Source organism: Emys orbicularis, chromosome 3 (assembly GCF_028017835.1).
Source record: "Emys orbicularis isolate rEmyOrb1 chromosome 3, rEmyOrb1.hap1, whole genome shotgun sequence".
Taxonomy (NCBI): Eukaryota; Metazoa; Chordata; order Testudines; family Emydidae; genus Emys; species Emys orbicularis.
Window position 1 is genome coordinate 33,319,160 of NC_088685.1, and position 17,521 is coordinate 33,336,680.

The 17,521-nt window shown below is 44.2% G+C and overlaps 1 protein-coding gene across 1 annotated transcript in view; it reads right to left on the reverse strand.

Moving 5' to 3' along the window:
- GRHL1 (grainyhead like transcription factor 1) overlaps positions 1-17,521 on the reverse strand; it is a 55,852-nt gene that overhangs the window by 26,303 nt on the left and 12,028 nt on the right. Inside the window, exons 5-8 of the mRNA XM_065401131.1 lie at positions 16,782-16,858; positions 15,772-15,928; positions 15,138-15,249; positions 14,075-14,169 (exon numbers count right to left, since the gene is read on the reverse strand). Of these exons, the coding sequence (XP_065257203.1) occupies positions 14,075-14,169; positions 15,138-15,249; positions 15,772-15,928; positions 16,782-16,858 (441 nt within the window). The remainder of the gene's footprint in view (positions 1-14,074; positions 14,170-15,137; positions 15,250-15,771; positions 15,929-16,781; positions 16,859-17,521) is intronic.

A 17,521-nucleotide genomic window follows, 5' to 3' on the forward strand; every position in this document is an offset into this window, starting at 1 on the left:
AGTAAATCGCCGACAACAAATTGACCAGAATGGTTTGCCAGCTTCTAAGCCACTCACTCCTCCCTGATCCCCTACAAGTTGGTGTGGGCATATCAACACAGCCAATATTGAGCTATTTATAAGAGTTAGTGCAATGCAGATCTAGGGCCTGCTCGTGCAGCCTGTACTCAGGTAGAATGCTCTGACTTCAAACAGATGTTTGTCTGCAGGATTGGAACACCTGAGAGCGCATTTTGCATTGCATAAGGGAGCGAGTGGACGACTTTGAGGAGTTTCCTCTGGTTTTGGATTTGTAGAATGGATAATGTTGCCTTATGAGCAGAAGTGTTATTTCTAATTAGTACTGATTTTTATTGGTTGCATATATATAGCTTAGTCTGACCATAATAAATGTTTATTTGTGTACGTCCCTTGTGTCTGTATCACTTTAATGAAGTAGGAATCTTTAAGAGAAAGCAAGGACTGTTTTTCTCAATAACATGTGCAGATACAGCCATTACGACTGGTTTAATAGAGCCATGGAACTTTCAAAAATCTATGATTTAATATTATACCTCTAAGCACCAAAGTGGGGGTGGGGGGGAGGGGAAAGAGGGCAGGGGCAGAATCTTTAGACTAGATAGGCATCAATTCCTTAGTCCTTAGAGCCATTTCCCTTCGGTTGGGAGGTCTTGGCATTTTCAAACTCTAGGTCTCTCTTTACAGCTTTCTTTGCATTTGCCAGGGGTGGGGGTGGGGGTGGGGAGAGAGGTTTATGTAAATTCTAATCGACTGACCATGCCGAGCATCCTCAGCACTGTAGTCTGAAGTTTCTGTCTAGATGCTAGACATGTACAACATTGACGGACTTCGATCTACACATCCCCTATTTAATCCACTAGTTCCATGTGAATTTGCAATTATTCATCTACCAGGTGACAAGGATTTTTGTTCCATTTGAAAATAGCCTTCATTTGATTAGGTCTGGCTTTAAAGGCTGAATCTATTTCTAGGATAGAAATCATTATTCAATCTTCTGCATTCTAGAAGAGGAAGAGAGAGGCCTAAACCCCAGTCTTCTCTCTCTACCCCTTTTGGATACAGCAGGAACCAGTCTAAACTTGTCCATATGCAGAAACTCAGCTTAATTCAACATGAGGTGTCCAAACCTAGTGTGAGAGTTTCATCCTTTCCATGGCAATATGCTAGTCGTCTGATGCCAAACTGAGATTGCTTTAAAATCCCACCTGAATGGAGTCTACAGCTGGGTTCTTGGGAACAGTTTTTCCAATGAAGTGGAAACTTGATTTCTTTCAGTCACTTTGTTTAGGACAGATTTGAATCAAGTTCTTAAAGAAATAAGGGTGAGTGACTGACCCAGCTACATCCCCACCCCAACATTTTTAGAAGAAAAATGTAACCACAAAAGTCACTCAGCATCTTTAGCCTGTTCAGCAAGATTCCTCTTCAGCTGTCCAACCTATTTTTTTTCTAAGGGCAGTTCCGCATTCTTGGCTATATTAAGATTTGCTTGTTACTTTTCAAAAACATTTTCATTTTCATCTTACCTCCCAGGATTCAGCTTTAAAAAGAGATGACACTTAAAACACACAGTATCATCAGCCCCAAATGTTCAAAACCCATGGGTCAGGCCCCAAATGTCAATGGCTTGACTTAAAAAGCATGAGATTGTTACTGAAGAGACATTTGGGGTTATTTTTGCCTTCTTGTTTTGAGATTTTAGGTTATACCCGAAGCACATTTTTAAGCTTGTCTCTGCAACTAAGAGATCCAGAAACTTTCCTGTAAAAATAAAAGTAAGCTCAAATTCCCTCCTAATCACATAGCTACTGGAGCTGGGAATTTGAGGGGGGGGGAAAATACCAAATATTGCAAGAACTGTGAGAGTGTTGGCAATACTGCATATACAATTTAGTATCAGGGAAGATGCATGCATGTGTTAACTTTTACTTTACACTTCTATAGTCCTTTCCATCAGAAACTCTCAAAAAACATTACCAACAGTAAGTAAGTTAGCTTCCCAATGCCCCTCTGAGGTCTGTAAGTATGATTCCTATTTTACAGAGCAGGAAAGTGAAGCAACAAGATGAAAGCAACTTCTCCAAGGTCACAGAGGAAGCCTGTGGCAGAGCAGAGCATCCAGATCTCATGATGCTCAGGCTGTGCTTTAACCACAAGACCATCTCCTATCTCAAGGAAACCTAGTGTTCACCTACCTTAAAATCTACAAGAAACTCATTAATTTTAATAAATGCAGGGATCTTTAAAAAAAAATTAAGAGAAATAAGTCAGAATATCGGCGATGTGCCCTCAAGGAAGAGCAGCAGACGCAGCCAAAAGCTTTTCTATACAACCGCTTTTACTAACAACACCTGCCTTTCAAACAAACCAGGAAAAATGAAAAAGTATAATCAAAGCACAATCAAAGCACTGCAGAAGCTTCCCGGTCCCTGAGTTGAAGGATGGCTTCTTAATGAAGTCCTGTGTGCCCAAATCCCTTCTCTTCAGTTTATCTTGGCACCACACAGGTGATTCCCTCAATTTAAATTAGTCAGAAGCCTAAATAGTGGAGCTTTCAAATGAAGGTAAATTATGTTCACTGTATGCATAATAATAAAAAAACAGGAATCACCGAAAAGCAACAAACAAAATGGGTTTGGAGATATTTATGCTTCCAGATCAGGGCCCGATCCAGCGTGGCAATCAATTCCTATGCTCCTAACATTCACTGTGGTTTTATTTTTTGAAATACTGCAGGCAAATCAAATCCTATTAATTTCCATTCATGCTACATTATTCTTGTACCCAAAGGAGTAAGACATGGTCCAACAATTCAAAGACACATTAGGTACTCTTTTTATAGTCAGCATTCAGATGAAGTTCCAATTCTCTTCTAATATACCTGAAGGCAAAGTGCCTATAGTTTTTGATAGAAGGTTCTGCAGCCTCCTTTGCATCTCTTCAGCTACATGCAAGTTTAAGCTTCCATAGATTCCAAGCCCAGAAGGGACCAGTATGATAATCTAATCTGACCTTCGGTACAACACAGGCCATAGAACTTCTCTATAATAATTCCTGAAGTGTATCTTGGGGGGGGGGGGGGGGGGAAGCAAGATCCAATCATTGATAAAGAATCCACCACAATCCTTAATAAGGCTAATTACTCTGTTAAAAATGTGTCTTATTTCCAGTCTGAATGCATCTAGCTTGAACCTTCAGCCACTGGATCGTGTAATACTTTTCTCCAGTCAGATCCCAGAGACCAACCAGACCTCCACCCTCACCACCACCCCAAACTCCTGCACAGCCATTATCAAGTATTTGTTCTTCATGTAGGTACTTATATAGACTGTAATCAAATCACCACTCAACCGTCTCTTTAAATTACTGTACCAAAGTCTTCATTAGCTCCACATGCAGAGGGCACGTTCATCAACTTACTGTGCACATGTAACATACTTATTTCCCAACAGAATTGCCTCACATTTATCAGATGTGAATTGTCTTCATTGAAGACTGGCTTCTTGGCAAGTATGAGGTTTTCAGTTTAGCAGTTCTGACTTACCAAAGTTCAAAAATAAGTACTGGAACGATTTCCTGAAGGTAACACTCTCTCGGATACGTCAGCCAATTTTCAGTTTACCTTAGAGCCAACAGACATCTGGAGAACATTTAAGCCCAGTGTGTATTTAATTCATGGAGTCACATACACTGTGAACAGAACTGTGAAGTGTGCAAGGCCCCACCAAATTTTCACTTCATAGAATCATAGAATATCAGGGTTGGAAGGGACCTCAGGAGGTCATCTAGTCCAACCCCCTGCTCAAAGCAGGACCAATCCCCAACTAAAGCATCCCAGCCAGGGCTTTGTCAAGCCGGGCCTTAAAAACCTCTATGGAAGGAGATTCCACCACCTCCCTAGGTAACGCATTCCAGTGCTTCACCACCCTCCTAATGAAAAAGTTTTTCCAAATATCCAACCTAAACCTCCTCCACTGCAACTTGAGACCATTACTCCTTGTTCTGTCATCTGCTACCACTGAGAACAGTCTAGATCCATCCTCTTTGGAACCCCCCTTCAGGTAGTTGAAAGCAGCTATCAAATCCCCCCTCATTCTTCTCTTCTGCAAACTAAACAATCCCAGTTCCCTCAGCCTCTCCTCATAAGTCATGTGCTCCAGCCCCCTAATCATTTTTGTTGCCCTCCGCTGGACTCTTTCTAATTTTTCCACATCCTTCTTGTAATGTGGGGCCCAAAACTGGACACAGTACTCCACAGCAAAAATAGATATTTCAAGACATTCAGTTAGCTCCTCTTCTAATGGAACATCCCAAGGCTGTGGGTACCTGTGTTCCTGTTACCACTGGGCAGCAAAAGGTGGCAACTCCACGGAAAAAAGAAGCTTAGATCACCAAGTCCTGTGTTGTATTGCACAGGACCGGTTCTAATGCATCAGAACCTAAGTCAAAAATTTGCTTCCAGCTTGCAGTGGTTAAGAATGAGTGAAACTTGGGTTTGCGCTCCGGAATTCCACGATGATTTATTTAAAAATCTGTTCCTCAGAAATGTGTACGTTTACTATGTAATCTTCATATGCTGCACTCACTTTTGCCCCAGATATTTGTGGTTTTACAGCCTTTGCTTTAACCTGACACTTTTCTTTTATTGGATATGCAAATAGGCATTTGACTCACCATCCTCCCATTCACATTTCACAGTTTCATTCCCAACTAACCAAACCTGAACCTTCTTAATGAAACCAAAGATGGCAACACCTTATTTTATTGAGGCATATGATATATGGATGCCATTCTAATGAACCATCAAAATACATGCAATATTCACAGAGAAAGTTAAAATTGTTCCTATAGTGAATGCCAAACAAAAATTATGCTAGAACATATTAAAATAGTATCTCAGAACCACCCAGACAAAAAGAAGTCTTGTGTCAAATCACAGTAAGTGATCCACCCTCTTCAGAAAAGTAAGTTCAGTGAAACAGACTCCTGCTTATTGCAATAGATGGGCAGGTTCCACTGTACAGCGAACACCCATGCTAGGCAGATTCCTGTTTCAAGAGATGAGACCAAACTATCTAAAAATGGTTTGGGTACAATTCTTCTCCACCTTTAGTAGAGCAATTAAACAGCTTATTGTCATTTAAGATGTCACTGAAGTCAGGTTTCCCTGCAACTTTCTTTAGGCAGGAAAAAGTGAAGAAAATACTAAAACTATCTCCAGTTTCAGGGATCACTGTAGTGCTGTAGTCATCATGAATAGGTCGGAGTATGAGGAGAGGCTGCTAGACAACTCTGACACCACATTCTACAGGCTATTACCCTCTGATCCCACTGAAGGGTACCAAAAGAAACTGCACCATCTGCTCAAGAAACTCCCTGAAGAAGCACAGGAACAAATCTACAGAGACACACCCCTAAGCCCCAACCAGGGGTATTCTATCGGCTACCCAAGATCCATAAACCTGGGAATCCTGGATGCCCCATCACCTCAGGCATTGGCACCCTGACAGCATGATTGTCTGGTCCATGTGGACTCTCTCCTCAGGCCCTACGCTACCAGCACTCCCAGCTATCTTCGAGACACCACTGACTTCCTGAGGAAACTACAATCCATTGGTGATCTTCCAGAAAACACCATCCTGGCCACTATGGATGTAGAAGTTCTCTACACCAACATTCCACACAAAGATAGACTACAAGCCGTCAGGAACAGTATCCCCGATAATGTCATGGCAAACCTGGGGGCTGAGCTTTGTGACTTTGTCCTCACCCACAACTATTTCAGATTTGGGGATGATTTATACCTCCAAGTCAGCGGCACTGCTATTTTTTTATGGCTGACCTAGAACAACGCTTCCTCAGCTCCTGTCCCCTAACGCCCCTACTCTACTTGCACTACATTGATGACATCTTCATCATCTGGACCCATGGAAAAGAAGCCCTTGAGGAATTCCACCAGAATTTCAACAATTTCCACCCCACCATCAACCTCAATCTAGACCAGTCCACACAAGAGATCCACTTCCTGGACACTATAGTGCAAATAAGCGATGGTCACATAAACACCACCCTATACCGGAAACCTACTGACCGCTGTACTTACCTACATGCTTCCAGCTTTCATCCAGACCACATCACACAATTCATTGTCTACAGCCAAGCCCTAAGATACAATTGCATTTGCTCCAATTCCTCAGACAGAGACAAATACCTACAGGATCTTTATCAAGCGTTCTTAAAACTACAATACCCACCCGGGGAAGTGAAAAAACAGGTTGACAAAGCCAGAAGGGTACCCAGAAGTCACCTACTACAGGACAGGCCCAGCAAAGAAAGTAACAGAAAGCCACTAGCCATCACCTACAGCCCACAACTAAAACCTCTCCAGCGCATCATCAAGCATCTACAACCTATTCTGAAGGATGATCCCTCACTCTCACAGACCTTGGGAGACAGGTCAGTCCTTGCTTACAGACAGCCCCCAAACCTGAAGCAAATACTGACCAGCAACTACACACCACACAACAGAAACACTAACCCAGGAACCAATCCCTGCAACAAACCGCATTGCCAACTCTGTCCGCATATCTATTCACCATCATAGGACCTAACCACACCAGCCACACCATCGGGGGCTCGTTCACCTGCACATCTACCAATGTGATATATGCCATCATGTGCCAGCAATGCCCCTCTGCCATGTACATTGGACAAACCAGACAGTCTCTACACAAAAGAATAAATGGACACAAATCAGACATCAAGAATTGTAACATTCAAAAACCAGTAGGAGAATGCTTCAATCTCCCTGGACACTCAATAAAAGTGGCTATTCTTCAACAAAAATACTTCAAAAACAGACTTCAACGAGAAACTGCAGAACTGGAATTAATTTGCAAACTTGACACCATCAAATTAGGCCTGAATAAAAACTGGGAGCGGCTGGGTCACTACAAAAAATAATTTTCCCTCGGTTGATACTCACCCCTTCTTGTCAATGGGCTACATCCACCCTAATTGATTTGGCCTCATTAGCACTGACCCCCCCACTCGGTAAGGCAACTCCCATCTTTTCATGTACTGTGTATACCTGCCTACTGTATTTTCCACTCCATGCATCTGATGAAGTGGGTTCTAGCCCACAAAAGCTTATGCCCAAATAAATTTGTTAGTCTCTAAGGTGCCACAAGGACTCTTCGCTGTTTTTCCTCTATTGGGGAGGAGGGATAGCTCAGTGGTTTGAGCATTGGCCTGATAAACCCAGGGTTGTGAGTTCAATCCTTGAGGTGGCCACTTAGGGATCTGGGGCAAAATCAGTACTTGGTCCTGCTAGTGAAGGCAGGGGGCTGGACTCGATGACCTTTCAGAGTCCCTTCCAGTTCTATGAGATCTCTCTCTCTCTCTCTATTATATATATATATATAAATAAATAAATAAAAGGTTCTCTGGCACCAAATGCCAGAAGTGCTGTACATATTACTCCCTTCTATACCCTAGCATTAATGAACACAAGGGAGTGAATGTCTATGCTTCAATTAAACACCCAGGGTTGGGCTGGGTCAGCTGACTCTGGCTCACAGGGCTCAGGCTATGAGACAGTAAAACTGAGGTGCAGACATTTGGCTTGGGCTGGAGCCCAGGCTCTGGGACCCTCCCCCATCCCTTCTAGGGTTTCAGAGTTGGGCTCAATCGTCTACACCTCAGTTTTACAGCCCCGCAGTCCGAGCCCTGCAAACCCAAGTCAGCCATGGGTGTTCAACTGCAGTGCAAACATAACCTGGCCGAAGGGACATCTACCTAGGAACTGCAGGAAGCTATGCTGTTGATTTAGAAGGTGTGTCTCTTTAGCCAGCACAAAATTGCATCAGGGCACTGTACTGCTAGAGATGTCATTTGTACAGGACATAAAATCCCCCAGATAAAATCACTTGTGTTCACTGAAGCATCCCATGGAATCTTTATAAGATGAGTGTTAACATCTGTATCCTTGTCAAGTTCCAAACTGGGCAAGTCCATTCTGTCTAGCTACACCTCCCCCACAGTCTGAGCTGAGCAGGCTTCCTTGCCCCAAACTACTGGCTAGTACTATTAAACTGCTATTACCTTTCACTACAGAAGTGGCCATATTTCCATATGTGGGAAATGATTCCAGGATATTGTCAGCCTTGTACAGTAGAACTTATGGATAATGGAGGACTTAAATAAACCAAGGGAGCCAGTTCAGAGCCCTTAGACTCCAGATTTCAAAGCATAGTGGCTAATTCTGATTAGACACTGGGCTCAGCTGAATTAGGGTCTTAGATACCAGCACAGCAGGGGCTCAAGCATAATTTCAGCTGGAGCACAAAGCTGAATCCTGCAGAGCCAGCCAGCCTTGGGGAAGCCTGACTGGCTGCATCAGCCAACTCTCACTGACTTGAAACCAGGCTTGCCCCCAAAACGTAAGTGTCAGGGAGTTCTGCAGATCTATTGTCACACCAGTAGAGGTGGTGGGACAGTGGTGCTTGTTGTGCCTGGAAAAATGGAGAGTGCTGGGGCCAGGCCATAAGATTTTTATATAGACACCATATTTTTGAGAGTGAGGGCACTAGTGATGATATTCATTGTTACTAAAGTAGTACCTAGAGGTTTCACCTGAGAACAGAGCATGATTGTGCTAGGCACTGCACATGTACATAGAATAAGAGACTGTTCCTAGCCCAAACAGCTTACAGTCCAAGTAGACAAGGCAGAGGAAAGGTAGGAGCAAGGAAGTGCTATTGTCCTTATTTACAGATAGGGAATGCAGGCAAAGAGAGTAAGTGACTTCTCCAAGGGGACATGCAGTCTGGGGCAGAACAAGGACCCAGATCTGCCAAGTCCTAACTCAGTGGGTGAATCATGCTTCCCATGTGATCAATGACATCAATCATGTACATCTGATGATCTCACCAGCACTCTGCCCATTCACCCATCCCCCCAGCTCCAAACTTCTGAGCAGCATCAAGCAGCTGCACTGGTTAAGCCACCAGCCATAAAACGATAGTCTTTCCCCACACGTCACACTCTTCCTCACCACCTTCTTAAGTACCGGTAATTCAGAAGTGCAAGTGGGGAAATATTTAGTCAAAGATCTTACATCTATCACTGCTCATACAACTGGCAGGGTCACCTTCAGCATTCCCCACCCTTCAGCATTTTCCCCTCCCCCCATTTCAGTATTCTCTCCCACCCCCTTCAGTTTCAATGCATTTTCCAGGATATCTTTCAATCTTCCTTCATTTCACCTCTCACCCCCTCCTCCCAAATCCCTACTCCCTTTCCTGACTCCAAAAATAAACCCCCTGTGTACGGATTCTCCCCTGCCCCTCAGACCAGGCTTCTTCCTACCCTTCTGGAGCACCCTCAGCTCTTCACCACCCCAGGGGAAGGCAGTGCCAGGGTCTCAGCCCTTATAGGGTTAACACTCCGCTGATCAGCCCAGTGAATTCTCTGACCCACCTACTCCACCATCATTGTGTGGCTTTCTAGAGACTCCTGTGCTGTCTCAGAGTAGCCAACAGGGGGCATTGGTGAGCTGCTGCAGGGATAGTAGTACAGTACTACAGAACAGCTTCTCTACACTATTTGATTTTGGAGTTACAAGCTCCTCCCACACGTGTTTACATACATGAGTGCACAGACAGCGCACAAACTGTCAGCTACACGGTCACTACTTGCTCAGAGCAAGCCTTGCCATCACTATATCCTGCATCAGGTCACTGATGCATCACAGTGCCAATGCACATGCAAAGCTCTGGGGTTGCAGCTGCACAGTTGGAAGGTATTCTCCCTGCAGAATACTGCAAAGAATCAGGCAGCACTCAATGCAATGCACACGATCCCTTAAACACCTGTTTCCAGCTACTTCATGAAAGAGGAGCTTTCATAAAAGCTTTTCATAAACTGGAATGCAGCAATCTTAAGGCTTTTCATTTTTAAAAGACAAAGAATATTTTCATGCCATAACAGTGCCATTATATTTTATCAAATCCATGACGCATACAAACTCCATTAGAAAATGTACATTTTCTAATTCATGGCCAACTTTTCTTTTCTTTTGACAAAGCATCTCCCCAGCTGTGGATTGTTACTTCCAGGAACCCCACTTCAAGGATTTGTGCTGGGAAGAAAGGCTATGTACCCACAACGCACTGTATCACAGTTGCTGGAGGCAGCGTCATGGGATGATATTTTACTTCACCCTTCTAAAAAAAGCTACATCTATAGGTGTCAGTCCAGTGCTCAGATTGCCTTTCCCATAAGTTACATCATACACATGAACGAAGACCTGAGCTTGCCAAGACAACGGATATCAGGGGCATGCACAAGGGGGGGCGCAAAGCAGCAACACGAGCCCCCCCAACCCACCCCCAATAATCGTTGGGGGCATGGAACTCCTCCGGCCTTGGGGCTGCGGGGGAGGGAAGAGCGAACTCCTGCCAGGGCTGGGGTGGGAGGCATTGAACATGCCCCCACAAAAGGCAAAGTAAAAATTCTGCGCACGCCCCTGGCAGGTATGGACGCACAGCATCCGCCACTGTTTGCAACTTTCTCTAGCACAGGCAAATCTCTAACATTCAGCAACAGCCTAAGCCATTCTCACAGAAGACTAGAAACCAGAATGAGTGGGGGAGGGGGGAAAAAAAGCCACACAGTATCCCAGGACGAATCCTTTGGCTGTGGGCCTACCGTTTCAGATAACAGGAGGGGCTGAGTAAGCACCCTCCCGATAATCAAGGCTCCACAGTACATCAGTTTGTTAAGCACTTTATCAATGTAATATCACTGGCATCATTAAAAATAAAGCATTGTACTTATTGCTTTGAAGGACTTCCCTGTAGAATGGGAAGCTCAACTCTTGCCTCATTCCCCACCCTCTCCATACACTGCGCCACACAAGCTTTTATCAAAAAAATGTGAGGTAAATGAACCATGCAATAAAAATTGTTGAAATTGGCTCAGTCTCCTCCTGATAAGATCACACAGTTGGGAAAGAGCTACAGCTCCGTTGACGAGTAAGCGGATCAAGATTCACTGTCAAATACATTCGCTCAAGGAAAAAAAAAAAAAAAACCAACAAGGTTTAAATAGGAGACGTAGCAACCCAGTGTGCTTGCTACAAAGGCAACCCTTTGTGGATCTGTCTCATGTAAAACCTTAGGGTATGTAGCAGCTGGGAGCGAGCCTCCCAGGCAGGGCAGACAGACTCAAGCTGGTGCGCTACAAATACCTGCATGGACGTTGCACGGGGTCTGAGCTCAGGGTGGCTAGCCCAAGACGCTGCTAGAGCCGCAATCTCTATTTTTAGAGTGCTAGCTTAAGCCTCATAGCGCGAGTGGCTCCCCAGGCTGGGAGCCTCACCCCTGGGTGCACTGTACAGATGTCTGTGCTTAGCACTCTAGCTACCACCACACTCAGGCCCACAGGTTCCCTGCTTGTTTCAGTCTAAAAAACTTCCATTCAAAATATCAGTTTTACTTGCTTTTGTAAATTTCCAACAGTCAGGACTCATGCTCAAAGGCCTGATAGCACTAATTTGGGGGTCTGTCTAACCTACAGCTCAAGAGTGTGTGTGTGTGTGTGTGTGTGTGTGTGTGTGTGTGTGTGTGTGTGTGTGTGTGTGTATTTAATGCCAAACTGACACCGCTGGAAGCTGCCAGTCTCCATTTAGCCACAGAACAGGCAGCACAAGCTTCCCCACACAACTCCTCCAACATGGCACTTCAGCCCCACCTGGAGGAGTGGCAGTGGGGTAGGGGAGAGAGAAAAGGTACTTCACTCTCTCCACATTCAACCCCTGGGCTGACTGCCAGTAAGGATGCCAATTATCTCAGTGGTAATGTTGATGTGAACACCCATCCACTAGAAAAACGGACCAAGACCACCTGCTTATTTCACACAGGACATCACAGACCAATGGGACAGAAATGACTTTAGTCTCTACTACCATGCACTGGATTTGAACCAGTGATTTAGAGAATTGTTCCCCGCTGCCACCCAACCCTCCAAAGTTATTTCCAGACATTCAGGTCTCAATCCCACTTTCATAAAGCCAGGATGCACATCACTGTCCCCGAAAATACTGTCCCCTCTCCCTGGTCAGGCAGGTGGCGCAGCAGATTTCACAGGATCTGTAATGAAGTTCACTTACGTATCCAAGATCAACACCACCTTTAGTTCCTATCCTTGTCTACTCTCCTGCTTGTGCATTTACCAGCCACAGCTGTCTCAAGAACTCAACTAGCCTTTTCATAACAGTGAAACAGATGGTCTCTATTTCCCAATCTGTAAATAGTTCTTACCTACTTCTCCTGGTTGTTGAAGCTCAGTTAATTCGTGTTTGTAAAGGACTTTGAGTTCCTTGGATGGAAGTACTATTAATCTAATCTGCAGCAGTGAGAAAACATGTAGCTCTTTGCTCTTGGATCCTGTACAATCTACTGATGGCAGCTATTATTAAATCCAGTTTCCTGAACAGTCCAGCACTTCCATGCCTCAAAATGCATTCAAACCTTTCAGTACATTTGCATGGGAAAGGCACCCTGCTGCCCAATTCCAGGGTAAAATGGGAAACCATCCCTTGGGGCATGAACAAAGCCAGGACACTAGGTTCTAAGTTCAAGGAATTTTAAAAGACTGGCATCTGATACCAGACTCACTAGTGATGTTTAAGTGAAAACATACTGCTACAAAACCATTCAGGTTGGAGGCACAAAAGTCATCAGATCTAGGCAGTGAGGAGTAGATATTTACTTTATTTAGCAATAAATACTTGGAACAGCTTCCCACTGCCCATTTCCTAAGTGACTACCTCTCCACAACCCACTTTCATTAAGCTGCCAACACTGTTTCCTTCCCCAAGGTCTTCACACCTCTCTCTTGAACGGTCATCCAGTGCATCTCTGAGACTGACAGACTGTGCTGGGCACTGGCCTTGTCTTCTACGTGTGCTGTAAAGCACTGACATGTAGAGCTCCAGACAAACAACCCTGAAATGCTTTTCAGTGAGGAGTTCTGCCATTCTCCCATTAGTACTATTTCCAGGTGCAGCACTTCGGAGTCCTTCTGGATGACAGATGCCATATACATTCGCAGTCATCTTCACTGTGTCAGTTACTAGCTTCAAACATGATGTGCGGGATATGATCAGCTGGTCTCAAACAGGAAGGAAAACTCTCTGTAAACTGGAGACTAAGCCCTATACCACCAGCATAGGGATGAGCCTTGGTGAATTACATAATTGACCAGCAAGAGTCAATAAAATTACAGAAAAACCCTCTAACACCACCTTGCAGCTGCAACTACATCAGCTCAACAGTGGTATAATCTGATCAAAACTGGACCCGCTTTGCTGTCTTTAGACAGGTTTTCTAGAACTTTGAAGATGCACAACTCCTCCACACGTTTACTTGGGTTATGGCTTCAAACAGCAACAGCTGCAATTAACTAAACACACCAGCTGGGAAAGTTGCTGACACAGTACATCTACCACCTAACACAGTGGCCCAAAACACTGGGTGAGGATCAGATGGTGGCTCAAATGAGTTCACCTAGAGGCCACTCAGATTAAAATGGATCATTGCATGCTAGGATCTGTAGCCTCAGTGGAATATACCTCTGCATATAAATAAGGCCAGCTGCAATCTATTCTGTTTAATGCAACTTAGGCGCAGTGGTCTAGGTTCCTGGCAAATTGCCAAATTGGCCCCCCCTTTGGAGCATCCCAAAAAGTTACTGGCAACTATCACAGCACCACATATTGGTTCCCAACTACACTAAATCATATCTCCAGCACCTCTGCAGCACTGTTTAGGAAGAAGTTTGGTGCTTCCATGTGTCAGTATTTGTCCAGCAGTACCGATTTCCCTGCTAAGAAACTTAAAGTCACTGCAAAGCTTTTAATATTTGCTCATGCAAGCCCTCTTAACACAAGACTGTAAACAAACTCATTACATACTAATCATCAGGTCACACACACCCCTCTCTTTCCCCATATGCTGGAAGAGCAGGAAACGTAAGATGGGTCACGTACCTTTGCTTCGTCATTAATGTCCCAAGTGAAGGATATGGCATTGTATGCAAGCTCTTCAATGTTACTGATTGTATTGAAGCTCTCCTTATAGTCGGCTGTCGGGAAGGAGAGGAGAGCATCTTAATCATACAAAGCAGACAAACTGAATAGCAACTGCAGCTCTTCCACAGTACCCGAAGGGTTAAAGGCTCCGAAAGGCTTTCAGAGGCAGATTGTTAAAGGTTGAAAGCAGTTCATTATAAAAAAAGAGAGAAGAATTAAAACAAAAACTAAAGTGGGAAAGGCAGCGACGCCAAGTATGGCATGTATCTGTGCCATACCCTATAGTTACATATGAGAAATGTCACACTGCATGACAAGAGTATAAGCTCTCAGTAAAGCTCCTTCAATAATAAAGCTGACGCGCATGCAAATCTTTAAGTGCCAAGTGCTTAATCCCTGCCTTTATTCACAGAAGGAAAGGGCTGGGAGCACAACCCAGCTTTCAACCAAGGAAATCTGGAAGCCAGCCAGTCACAGCCTTGTCTGTAGGCAAATGGAAATTTGCAGTGTTTTCTTTTTAACTGAACCGAGGACTCACTGCAAGAGCACCAGCAGGAAGGAGACCGAGGAGCGCTGAAGTATTTCCCCTGAAAAAAACACTGACTGTTTAGAAAGCTTGCAAAGCCCAGAGAGTGCAGTTTGACTATACTGGCCAAGATCTTTAAATGCAACTAGTGATTTGGGGGCACCTCCATTTTTGGATGCTCCAACTTGAGACATCTAAAAAAGGGCCAGTCTTTCAAATGGCGAGGGGAGCACTTGGCATTTTCTGAAAATCTGGCATCTTACATTAGCGCGCACACACACACCCACCCACACCCCGAATTGAGGCTGCCAAAATACCTAGTCCCTTCTGAAAATACCTTGGCCAAGAACGTCCCTTTGGTTTTGCCACAAAGCTAAGGACAGTGCTCAGCCTAGTCTGAAGGTTCCCTTTAAAAATGAAGTACCAATAGAAGGTCAAACCCTGCCCAGGAAATCAGGCTTGGAGTTTGATACCAGTAATTAGAGCGTTTCTTACCAATGTCAATGCATCTTTGTTTGGCTGTATGCTGCCTTGAGTGCCAGTACTTCCAGTGCCTGATCTGATCTTCTCTTGTTTTGTCTTCGGCAAACACAACCAAGATGACGCTCTTCATGAAGAGGAAGGGGGTAGGAAAGAGAGAAAAAAAAACTTTAAAAGCCACAGAGAACATTTGTTTTGGAAGCTTTTACTTGGTATCAGGTTTTCTGCATTTGGCGTGCAAGACTTAGGAAAAGCCAAGTTACGCCTGGCAAAGTAGAACCCTCTTTAGAATGGGAACAAACAAGCTAATGTTCTTCAGGGCCATAAAAGAACAAGGCGGTCAGAAGTTGCCCACATAAAGAGAATTGGACGCTCTCCTTCCAGGTGTCCACGTCGCATAGACCCATCACCACTACTGACTTGCTTGCTTGGCAGGCTCAGAGACACCAGTGACCGAATAGGCCTGGAGACCAATTTAACCTCTTCTGCTCTTCATTGGCACGGCAGAAGGGGAAAGCTGGTCCTGCTGCTGCGGGCTTCAGTCTAGACTGTTGTGTGACTACAGGACTTCAACCGTAGCCCAGCACCTCCAATAAGCAATAAATATCCACAACACCTCTCCCGAGAAGCTGTAAGAATTTCCACTCACTCTGACTTTGCTGATTGGGTGGTGGACTCCTTCACTGCTGCTGACTTCTTTAAGGGTGATCGGATAAAACTGACCCTTGTTTAGGTATGTCATTGTGCTGTCCCCTGGCTTCTGACGAAGTGACTTGGAAGCTTCTAAGGTGTATTCAAAGTTATTCCTAGGAGACAAAAAGGACATTGATAGCTTCCTGGCAAACTCTTTAGCAAAGTGTTTTACATTTAATTTGGAGACGTTCCAGACTTATTAGTTGAGACACTAAACCCTCAATAGGGAAGGGAGGGGGAAGCAAGACTAGCTCTTTGTTGACAATCAATCCTCTTCATGAGAAAACATTTAGAAAAGCTCTTTGCAGAGAAAATCAACATGTAGGATTGGATGCTGCCTATTCAGGCTTACTGCAACATGTTTTATTTATGTAACAGAAGAGTTTCCATCAATGACCAAAATGCTGTTAAGAGTCATTCAAAGGCTGCTAGGTCCCTTCCTCCCCCCACCAATGTTTCATTCCCAATTAAAAACAAACCAACCCCACATCACCCATTCCCCATCGTAGGTCTCCATACACAAAATCCACACACAGCAAACCTCCAGTGCCTGCTGTAGATTCTCAATGTAGAGAGAGCAGACAAGCATCTCTGGGCATCTAACAGGGGGAGGCACTTGGGAGCCAGCTCCAGGAGGGTTCTGCAGTAATTATTATTCTCTTAAATGACTAGATGGATCACACCATACCAAGTTGGTTAGAAATCAACGTAAGACTCCCAGATGGCAGTACAGTGCCATTATCAACCCAACAAAGATAGTTTTCCTAAATATTGCAGACATGACTTGCCAGGTTGTTAAGCACTCAGCACCAGCTAAAACCAGGTGTGCTCAGCACCTCTGAGAATCATGCCTAAAGAAAGGCAACCCAAAAGAGAATTCATAAGTAAGTTGCACCCACTAGTCATGAACAAACTGGCTATAAGAGATCAGGCGGCTGCAGGACAACAGAAAGCTTGAAGTATTACCCAGCAATGCTGTCAAAAACGTAGTCCTCTGAACTCATGCTGGCCATCCGCAGATTTAGTTCCGCAGGAAAGAAAACCTGAAAATACAGATAATTAATTCAGCAGCACCAGAAAAAAATTCAACAGCTGCCAGGTTACAACCCTGCTTCAGCTGGCTTTAATATCTGATAACTAGGGATTGTGGCTAGCATACAGAGTATGCTGTTTATGGGCCCCAGTCAAATAATGCTTTATATGCCAATTAAGCACAAGATCTAGCAAGCCCACTCTGGGCCAGCTTTTAAAATCAAGCCTGCCTGAAGCTTGCTAACTACTGGATGTTATGGACATCACTAATATGGACTTAGAACTTGAAGGGAAGCGATGGTGAACCCTGTAGATTTCAAAAGATGCAATAGAACAAATTAAAAACAAAGTCTGATTTTTGTATGAGCTCAGCTCCCATTCAGGCACCTAAATAAACTGGCCAGATTTTCACAAGCGCCCAGCACCCAGTAGCTCCCATTGAGGACAATGGACGCTGAGCACTTGTGAAAATCTGACCAGTTTATTTAGGTGCTTAAATGGGAGCTTCGGGTGCAGAGCTCTTGTAAACTTGACCCACTATTTATTTCACTGTTGCTGCTGACAGATTATTTCCACAAGCTATTTAGCCAAAACTTCCGTCATTTGTAAGATTAGCCATTTGCTTTTGATAATGATTTTTTGTTTTATAGATTTAATTCACTAAATTATACCTA